Source organism: Oryx dammah, unplaced genomic scaffold, assembly GCF_014754425.2.
Source record: "Oryx dammah isolate SB20612 unplaced genomic scaffold, SCBI_Odam_1.1 HiC_scaffold_22, whole genome shotgun sequence".
NCBI classification, from domain to species: domain Eukaryota; kingdom Metazoa; phylum Chordata; class Mammalia; order Artiodactyla; family Bovidae; genus Oryx; species Oryx dammah.
This window is the reverse complement of record NW_024070206.1, coordinates 30356713-30367773: the sequence shown is the minus strand read 5'-3', so window position 1 is coordinate 30367773 and position 11061 is coordinate 30356713. Positions and strand designations below refer to the sequence as shown.

Genomic DNA, 11061 nt, shown 5'->3' with positions numbered 1-11061 from the left:
TTTTTTTTTTGAGGTTGGGGGTGGGGGGTCGAAGGCTGGGAAAGTTTGGTGCAGCCGTCGCCGCCGCCGTGCAGAGCGCGGAGCCCGGGCAGCCGCGAGCCCCGCGCGCGAGCGCGAGCAGGACCGGAGCGAGGAGCGGAGCGCGGAGCGAGGGCGCGAGGGAGGCCGAGCCGAGGGCGCGAGGCGCCGCGGCGCGAGGGGCGCGCGGCCACGAGGAAGTGTAGTTTCTTACAGGGCTGAATTGAAACAACTTCAGCTGTTTGCTTTTAGGATGTCTCGCCGCAAGCAAGCGAAACCGAGATCCCTCAAAGGTAAGGAGGACCCCCCCCCACCCCTCCCCGCCCCGCTTTCCTCCCCCAGCCGCGGGTGTCACTGTGGGTAGCGGAGCTAGGACTGCGTGGCCGCGAGGCGTGTGCGCGCGTGAGTGTGAGTGAGTGCGGGGACGCGCGCTCTCCCCTCCCCTGTTTAGCCCCCAGGTGGAGTTAGGGTGATGGATCGGGGTTGTGGGGTGGGGGGAGACGGGAAGACGGGAGGAGGATTCCCAAATAGGGTGGCGGTGCAAAGTGGGCAAGAAAAGATAACCAAAACAAACAAACAAAAAAACAAACGAGGAGAGAAAGAAAAGACCATCCGGAGAGGGAGGAAAAAAAAAAAGATCCTCTGTCTGAGTCTACATCTGGGCTGCAGGAAAAAAGTTTCTGTTGTGTGTTTTCGCGAAGAATAAATATGCAAAACCGTGCGGTGCTTCTTTTTTCCTTTCTTTGGAAGAAAAAAAAAAAAGTCTTCCCGAAGAAGGGGTGAGCAGCCTCTGCTCACTACTAACGTGGCCCGGGGTCCCGGCCACGCCAGGGCCAGGACACAGCTGCCGCCGCCTCCCCGCCCGCGTCCCGCTCGGGTTCGCCTAGGCGCGTAGCCCGTGTAAACAATCGCGGGGAGACTGCCCGCGGGCGCGCGGGGCCCGGCCCCCGCTTCAGCCCCAGAGCACCCTTGTCGGCCGTTCAGAGAAAGTTGACCACCCCCTGGCCCCTGCTCGTCCGGCTGACCCCTTCGGTCTTTTGCTCGGCGCGATGGGGTCCAGCACTCCGTGGTCCCCGGTAGAGAGGGAAGTTTGCGGGTTGCGCGTGGAGGGGGGGCGGATTTGGCGGGGCGGGGGGGCCGCACCGGCTGGCTGCAGCGGGGTGGTTGGGGGCGGGGGACACAGAAGTTATCGATCTGGTGGCTGTGGTGGAATGTGGCGAGGGGAGTCACGTGGCGGCCCCCTCCCCCTCCTTCTCTACCTTCCCGAGCCTCCTCCCCGGGAAACCGGGGGCGGCCGGCCGCTGGAAGCCGGGAGATCGGGCGCTCAGAGGCCGGAGTGTGGGGAGGGCGCGCGGCGGAGCGCGAGGACCGGAGGAGGTGCGGGCAGGCCAGGCGTGGAAACGGGCCGAGCGCACGGGGGGAGGCGACGGCTGTCGGCGACCGAGGGCCCCGCGACCCCAGAGGCGGAGGACAAAGGGCGGCTTGTGGGCCCGCCGGGGCCCGTGGGGTCCCGCCGAGGTCCGCGCGGCCCGGCCCCGCCCTCGGGTCCCCGGCGGCGGCGCAGCATCTTCTTCCTCCTCGGCTGCCCGGGCCCCCGGCGCCCAAGTCTGCCTTGTTTCTGCCGCCCGGGGCTCCCGACTCGGCCGCTGGTGGCGGAGGGGTGGGAGCCGCGCGTCCCACGCGCCCCCGGCCCCCGCCGGTGTGTATTTATGAACTCGACGAACGGAGCCCTCACCGCACACACAAAGCCCTTTCTTCTCCGGGGAAGGGCCGGGGTGGGGGAGGGCCTCGGAGATTGGAACGGTCTCTCTCTCTCTCTCTTTTTTTCTTGAAGCAGAGAAGTTTGAGTTTGAAAACGAGATGAATTCCTGGCGTGTGTCTTCACACAGTTTTTGTGGTCATTTCCACTCACGTGGGCCACACATTTTCTGGGAAAACCTGGACCGAGGGCCTGAAAGATGCAGGCATGGAGGGTGAAAAAGCAAACGCCTGGGGCGTGCGCGGGTGTCAGGGTAACGGCGGACGACGCTCGCGTTGGGGGAACTTGCTGGGAGACGCTCAGCTTCCTTCGGAGTCACTCTGAGCCAAGTACCGGGGACGAACCTCTTCCTCGTCACTTGGAAAGAACTTTCCGAGTTTGAGAGGAGAGTTTGATGTCAGCCCGGGTTTAAGAGCTGCTGGAGGCTTCAGAAACCTCAGCGATGGGGAGGGGAGGCTTTTTATTTATTATTATTTTTTTAAAGTTTATTGAAGTTTGCATGATCGGTAGTTCATCTGCAGTTTCTGGGCAGTCGGCTCGCCTGCCTTTGGAGTGAATTCCGGGTAAAGTTCTGTTGATTGTGGTGCATGTGTTCCCCGGGCTTCCTAAAGAAGATTTATTCTCCTGCATGGAGGATTTTATGGGCGGTCAGTGAAGCTGTCAGTTGGCGGTATTCGCAAGGCAGTCTTTGACAAGTCGAATTGCAAAATAACTGGGACCGAGACCTGTGCAATCCTTAAGTTAATAAGCAAAAGGAAAGAAAAATGGTAGGGAAAAATGAGTTAGAGGGCATTTTATTCTTTTGTTGAAATGTCATATCGCAAAAACATTCCCAGTATCTTTTCCATGAAGAAGCAGCATCTGTGTTTCAACTGCCAAGTTCTAAATAAAATATTTACATCAAAAACAAAGATTTAGCTTCCATTTTCTGTGTGGGCACGGAACACAGTGGCGTTCTCCTCTGTCAGCTGCTTGGGAGGCTCCCAGAAGAGGGAATGGCCTCAGGTGGGCTGGCTGAGCTTTGGGGTGAGAAGCTGAAGACAGGCATAAAAATAGTACAGTCCTCACTGAAGAGTGGGTTTGTTTTTCTTCAGGGTATGCATTTACCTGGAAAAACACACATTGAGATGAGCAATGTCAGATAAGCCATTGTGATATTAGTATCGAGTTTGGAGCAGTAGAATGGCTTTCTAGGTGGCTCCTGTTAAATACCTGGCCTTTTCTTCACTATTTTCCTTTCCCTGTGTCTTCCAGGAAGGGTCTCCATGTTTTCAAAATGTATTTGAGGAGTGTTCTGTTCATTAGATTGTCGGGAAGGTCACACTTGGATCATAGAAAAGCCAGGGAGCTATTATTATGACAGATATTCTGGCATAATAATAAGCAATGAGCTACACTTTACTGTCAGCAGGCATAGAAAGACAGCTTTGATTTTAAGTTTCTTTTATGAAGAACTGATTAGTAGTTTTGCAACTAAGAGATAAAAATGGTGATTTTGTTAGCCGAGTGACAGTATTTCAAAACCTTGCAGGTTATACCAATTTGAAGGAGACAGTGGAAACCATGAAAATGTGATGTGCCCTTCTAAATAAAACATGAACTTCTGCATTCAGTCTCCAACTTGTCTCCATCCATACTATTTCTTTAACAAACAAGGTTTAAAAGATATTCCTGATATGTCTGTCACTTCTGATATCACAATTTGAAACCACTATCTCAGGGGAGTAGTTTACATAAGGCAGGTACAAACATTAAAAAATGACAGTCAAGTTGAAAGTTTTTGTTTTCAACCAAATGCTTAATGGTAGTTTTTCTACCCAAAACTATTAATACTACCAAAAATTCTATTAATAGTTGAATTCATTTTGTGTACTCTCAGAAATTTAGTATTTCGAAAGAATGATTATGTTTACTTTAAAATTATACAGGGATTTTTTATTTGCAGCAAACTTTTGTGTCATTGTCCTAATAACCCAACTCCTGGGAGAGGGTACCAGGTTTCTGGCTGCAGGGGAGCATACCCTGCTGGGTCTCCTTACCTCCTCCAAAGTGCATTAAAACTTGTACACCAAAAATATTCATTTTTCTATTTGTGAAGACTGTGAACTGTATTTTGAAACATGGAACTCTTTGATCCCTTCTGCCTCTCAAAGCCCTAGCATCAAAATTCTCTCAGTCCACACACAAAGTCAAGAAACTTATTCTGTCCTTATGCTACGAATCTTCAGAATAACCCTTTCTGTCTAATGACACAGAGTCTCAAAGCCAGTATGTAGAGGCATGGATGGTCAGGCAATGAAATAAGTCACCCTCTACCCCATTTGTATTAGTTGGATATTTATCTCCATTCCTAAGAGTAGATATGAGATGTGAGTAGATTACCTGCCTGAAAATAATTCTGCTGTCAGCTTTTCTAAGATAGCAAATCAGTGGCATCAAATTGGTCAATTGTGACCTATTTCTATTTTTCCTTGATGGCTCTTTAGTCTGTTTCTTGTGGTGCTTCTCTGATGGAAGTTTCTCAAGCCTTTAACCTGCTAAAAACATTGTTTTTTGGAAATTTACTCCAAAAAAGCACTCATGAGAAGGAAAAAGTGGTCTACTTCATCAAGGTGTGAGATATTCAGTAAGAGCCAAGTTATAAAGCTGGGCAGGAGAGAGGGGAGCACTTAGACATTTAAATGGCCAAGTTAAACACAAAGCACAATTAGGATATCTGGACCCTCAGGTGTTCATAAACCCATACCAGGGGTCTCTAGAGAGAATGGTGGGAACCAGGCAGAAAGACAGCCCCAAAATACCTTGTTTAACTTGGCTGTCACAGTAGCTAACCCTTTGTAACTTGGCACATTTCGAAGTTATCACACTTAGAATTGACCTTTTTCCTTTTTCCCATTTACCTTCTTTTGTACTTATAAAGTGGCTCTTTTTTTCTTTTAAGGAGAAGTAATTTATTTAGAAATATAATGAGGTGGCAAAAATTCGGTTCGCAATTTAAAGAAGAAATGTAAACTATAGAATTTGAAAGAAAAGGCGATGGGTTTTAAATCCATAACCTTTTGAAAGTCAGAAAACGTATCTATTAGGCTGTATTCTCTGGTGGAAAAGCTCTTGAAATTGTAGGTGTTAAAAGAGCCACTGCAGGGAGCTTGTACTACCTCCTAAATTTAATAGAAACATTAAACTCTCCAGTCATTATTTAAACACATTTATTTTCAAAGTCAAAAATACATTTTCTTACAGGTAGACAGGTGAAATATAACTAAAAAAACAAAAGAAAGTGATTCTCTTACTCACGGTATGTTATATTTCTTTTCTAAAAAAATATTTATCACTAGAGATTCAGTTTGGGTTTTGGAAATGATGCCATAGTAAGAAAAAAAGACTTAATTAAAGTCTGCAATATAGATTTTTGCTCAGAACTATTTTTAAACAAATGAAGCATGACTCCCTTTTTTAATAACTAGATTTAACCTCAGGTAAGTTTTTTTTAATATTTAGGAAAGAGATATATATATATGTTCCTTTTCATAATTGTGAGGGCAAATTACTAATTCTGTAGCACACAGCTACGTGTGCATTTACTTTTGAATATGGATGCTAAAAAGCCTGGTTATTGGAAACTCTTCAGAAGCTGAGTGCTTGTACCCTTTTCCAACAGTTGCAGTTGGACTTTTCTGCATCTATCAAGCAGGCACTATTCCTTCCCTCTTCCACCTCTAAATTATACTGACTAGATGTTGAAGTTGTTAAATTGATTATAGTCCAATCAGTAGACAATCTGACATAAACAAAAACAGCAATTACTGTTGGCACACATCCCATGAGTGCTAGTCAAACTTGCAGAACTGATGGTCCAATGAGTGTTTTCTAAAATGCTAGTTTCACAATTTCAGCAGTTCTGGCAGCATCTTCTTAAAGGGAGGGGACAAAAATTCATAAGATTCCACTTGGCCTTAAAAACAAAAACATCTGTTTGATGCGTGAGTGGATTGTTGGCTTATATTCATCCAGTCCAAAAAGGGAGAAACATAGGATATGGAACATAAAAGCATACATGTAAAAATGAAATTACAAAGGGATTCGAGATTAGCAGCTTTTTATAAAGCAAGCTGTTAATAATTTTTCTTTTTTGTTTTGCCAGAGTATTTCCATATCCCTTAAAATCCATTGTAGTTATTGACAGCAGTGATGCCTAATAGTGATGACAGAATTTTTCAACTTTTTGCTTCCAGTAATTATACTTAGTTCTTTCTGCTTGCTTGTTTGGGTCATTGCAAGTCCTATAGCATATTTGTAGGGTATTTCTTTTCATTTTATAGGAACACTTTTGCTCCCTTTTATTTTTAGAGGAAATCTGTTTTTGAGAATTGGCTAATCAGGTAAATTCTAGTGAAATACTTGTTGACACACATCAAAACATCAAAATACTTACTTGAGTTTTCATTTTGATGTAAAACCAGGCAATCAGGAGAAAGAGGTTTTGACAGTAGAAAAGAGCAATTCTACCAAGATCAATTAAGAATTTTATGAAAGATCTGGTTTTTCTATTACTGTGCTTTATTAATTCATCTGACAGAATTCACATTACTGGTTTAATGTCACTAATTCTCTTGCCATAGAATACATTCCTTATGGCTGGATTTAATGGATACCATGTTGAACTTTTATTTTTTAGAGAAAATGATTTTGAGACTTGCAACACTTGAAATATATTTTAGAAGCCTTATGGATTGTTTAAAATATAAATATTGACATTAAGTAATATGTTGTAGAATGCTCTTGTATTGAATGAGATTTTGATACAAAGGCTGATATTCTGGCTAAGAATTTTCCCAGATGTATTTAATTTTTTTCTCCATTGACTCCTGTTGTGCTGTCAAAGGTTAAAGTTAGTTCTGTGGGGGGGTGAGGATGGGGAGGGGGGAATGCACGCAAGTTTCTAATCCAATTTCAATTAAATCTGAAATATGTTCCTGTTTTTTGTTTTGGGATTACAACAGTACACTAGCTGGGATTGCATATACCTTGTTTGCTATAATGAAAGTGTACTTGTCTGATTTGAAATACGCTCTGCAACAATTTTATTACAAAGCAATTAAAACTTAAACATTAAAGTTAACATTAGTAAATTTAAATAGCTCTGTTATAGTATTAATCAAATAGTGTAAAGAAAGCTTTTAAATGGTTTAAATAATTATGCAACTCTTGGCATAAAAGCCTGACACAAGATAAATCTTTGAAAACTAAGTAGAGTCGTGGCTTTTTTTTTTTTTTTAAACTTTAATTTTAGGCAGCTTGGGCTTTTAGCATGCATCACACTCCACCTCTAGTATAAGTAATTATGCCAGTTTAGTAATTATTAGAGATGAAAGAAATTCAGTAAGATACGAATTCTTTAAAACTTCAGTAGCTTCAGTTTTAGCGGGGATAATGATCAAGCAGCAGTCATCCGGCTGTCTGGGGACCCTGCCACAGCTACAGGCACTGAGCTGATCTGGGGGTAACATCGTAATGGCAGCACACACTACAGTTGGCATTTCTACTCTCAATGCCTGATTGCAGAGGTTTATAATTTTCTCATTAAAAAAAAAAATCCAGATTCAAATATGACTGTCTAGAAATTCTGCTTTCTTGGAAGACTGAAAGACAAAAGGATAAATGCATACCTTTAAAAATTATTATTGTTGGACACCATATATTTTAATTTTATGGGATAGTAAATGCTTTGAAAAATTCTGAAACGAAAAATATATATGTAAATTTGTCAACTGTATGATGTGTTGAACACGTGTCGAGCATTTAAAGTCCTGCTTTCAAACAAAGGTGATTTGGTTTGGAAAACATATACTGTTCATGCAAAAGCATAGCTGTCTCCCACTGAATATGGTCCAGTGATGGACATTCAGAATATTCATTTTCCTAATTCTGCAGGAGTTATGTTTTGGTATTTCGCTTTCAACAACATTTTTATATATGTGAAATCAAATGGTTTCAGTTATCACAACTCAATAGGAAATAGACACACACACAAACATACTCTGATGTTATATTTAAAATACAGTTTGGTCACCAAATTCATATGTATTAATCACTTTTTAAGGAAAAAAAATGGATTGAATTGGATTTGGCCTAATAAAAATTGGCATCATTGTAAAGAATAGAGTTTCCTTTTAGGAATTAAAGTCAGTGTACCATTGAAATTAATTATTTCACTGAAGTTATTTCTCCTCTCTTTATCAAGATTGGCTTTTCCCCAAATTTCTTGTCCCATCAGTGCATTATGATGGAAAGTTATTTACCTGACTAGAATGAAGGTGATAAGGGTTCTTGTTCTCAAGTATAGACAGCCCCATATATTCATATAGAGTACAACTGTGAAAACCCGTGAAGAGCTGAAGGGTCCATAAGTTGAATGATAAATTGCAGTACTGTAGGGGGTGCTGTGAGCAGGACTCTAAAAAATTACAACTTTTAAAACAATATATTGACTTTTAGAAATAAATCCTAGTATTTCAGGCATGTTCCTTGATACTATTCTTTTCTTTCACAATAGAACCAGATCAGGTCTAGTATATGTATGAGTGTATGTGTGTGTGTGTGTGTGTGCGTGCACGCGCACTCAGTTGTGTCTGATTCTTTGCAATCCCATGGACTGTACCCCGCCAGACCCCTCTGTTCATGGAATTTTCCAGGCAAGCATACTGAAGTGGGTTGCACTCCAAGGGATCTTCTCAACCCAGGGGTCAAACCTGAGCCTCCTATGTCTCTTCCATTGGCAGGCAGATTCTTTGCCACTGTGCCACCTGGGAAGCCTGTGTGAATTTGAGTAAATAGTAATTGCTTTCAGCACTTCTATTGATTGAGTGTGTCTCAATTGTTAGAAGTTTATTAGGCATACCCTTTCTGTCAGTAGTATTCACAATTTAGTCTTTTCTTATTTTTTATACATTTTTAAAAAGGCAATTAAGTATTCACAAACATCACTCTATCTATCGAGTATCAGTAAAGCTGAGAGAGCACTATTAGTTGGGAAGGTGATGCCATCATGAGTTTGAGTGAATGTTTTGTTCATTAACTGATGTACAGAGTCTGAAATTGCCATGTGGAGACTGGTTTGGGGCTGTCACTGTGCAAAAGGAAAAGTTAGATGCACTTTTTTGCGGCCATTAGGCAGGAGTGAAAAAGAACTGTGGACTCAAGGGAATGCATATTAATTCCTGGAAAGAGTTGAGAATAAAAACAGAAACAATTAGCTATGGTCCTAAGTATTGTGACTTGGATATTAGTGTGCTTGTAAGGAGATGGCTGTGCAGTGGAGATGGCTCACAGAGGGTGAGCTCTTATTTGCTGTCTGCACTTTTTGGCAAGTTACTTACCCTCTGTTCTCCAGGTTCAGATTTCTTCTCTGTAGACCAAAGGGGCTCATTTAATGATTCAACAAGCTCTTTTTTGTTTGTTTTTTCTAGTGCTCATTTGTCCATGCACACTGCTGGTTCCAGATATTCAGTTGTGAACTAGACATAAGCTTGGCTCTTATGAAGGATTATAGTCTAGGAAATTGGATGAGGTTTTAAGTACTTTCCATTGCTTTTGAATTTAGGAGAAGGCCACCATGCAGCTGGTGGGAGATATGTGTGTTTGGTATATACTCTTTTTTAGCATGTATGGTATTTACTCTTTAGCAAGTTGGGTCAGTTTAAAAAGTTAGATAAAATGATCTTCAAAAATATTTTTGGCACTAAAAGTTTGGTGAGTTATCCTTTTTGAGAAAAGTGAGCTTTGTTTTCTCTTATGATTAAGAGTTAGATATACTCACTTAAATTGAAACCACTAAATATATAGAATATTTGTTTCCAACTCTTTTTGGATTTTTCAAAATCTTTCAGCCCTCCTAAAAGATCTAGGTAATTGTTTCTAATAATAATGTTTCTAATAATAATCTAGATAATGTTTCCAGAAGTTAATAGTGAGATACTGAAGGGAATTTTGTAAAATTTTCAGAGAATTTGTGGCATTCTTGAAATAATTGGAGGCTCTTGGAGAATGTGTGTATTATTCAAAAATAGTGAAACAAAGCCTCAGTTAGGAGTCCCTCCTCTACAAAATTGAGGTGAAACAAGTCAAGAGGAATTCATTCCATTAAATATTCAGGAATAGAACACTAAAGAATGAAACAAGTTGGTATTGAAACGTCCACAATGCAGGTTTAATTATTTTTCCCCAGGGAAATAGGTGAATGCCTTGAAATAAACTTTTACAGAGTCATAGATCTTAAGCATAGGACAATTTAGGGATAATGATAGTGGATGTCTTGATGGGCTTCATGTTCATAGACGTGAGTGCACAATCAGTGGTGATGGGGGAGTGTAACTGACCGGAGAAAAGGACGATTCATAGGAAATCCCTTTTGCCTCCTCCAAAATCACATAGGTCATTTTATGTAAGTATTGTATCATTATACCAAATTTATAATCTTCAAAATAAAACCATTACAAGATAATAACACCATTTTATAGCTCCTGTTAAATGTTTTTTTATATTTGCTGATTTGCATATTTTGAAATCCAATATGAGTGCAATGGGCTGGCCCACCCTGGGATGGCTTCCCAGCTCTGTCTTTGCCTCTGGGTCCCTCAGGCCAAGAGGGGTTCAGTCAGGTGCCTGACTTGTCCTAAGTGCTCAGTAAATGTCCATGGAACCAAAATCATTAATTATTTTTTTAACCAAAGAAATGTGTTGATGACTTCTGAGTTCCCTTCTCTAACATCATAGAATTCTCATATTGAGAAATTGTAATTCTTGCAAGTTGATCAATAATTCATATTAATGGGGCAGGCATGCTTTTAAAATTGTGAACTTGATTGAGTTGTAGCTGATGGAAAAAAAAAATCAAACAGCAGAGGTTAGATGGTCTTAACTTCTCACTGTGATTTCTTGTCCAGACTCTCTATTTAAGGAGCTAACGTAGAAAGACACATGTGTTACACGCGAAACCATTCTCAGGGCCTTTATAAGGAAGCCCTTATAAAGTTCAGTTCACACTCAGTTCAAATTTTGCAATTTCCATAGAGCAGTTTGCAGGTTCTAGAGAAGAACCTTGGGCCAGTGACCAATTCACCCCACTAGGGGTTTGTCATATCTTACTTGGAGCAACCCTAATAGCAGCAGCTTCTTTGGTCTAGAATTTGTGTGTGTGGGAGTGAGTGACCAACTCTATGTTTGCCTGGCTCTCACGTGGATTTTTGCAGTGGGAATAGCTGTGAACCTGCAGCTGTACAAGG

General features: G+C 41.9%; 1 protein-coding gene across 2 annotated transcripts in view; it reads left to right on the top strand.

Moving 5' to 3' along the window:
- Positions 1-178: 178 nt before the first annotated feature.
- Positions 179-11061, top strand: part of ZNF521 (zinc finger protein 521) — a 313802-nt gene continuing 302919 nt past the window's right edge. For both annotated transcript variants that reach the window (XM_040264762.1, XM_040264761.1), the window contains exon 1: positions 179-311. In XM_040264762.1, the coding sequence (XP_040120696.1) occupies positions 272-311 (40 nt within the window). In that variant the 5' untranslated portion in view covers positions 179-271. The remainder of the gene's footprint in view (positions 312-11061) is intronic.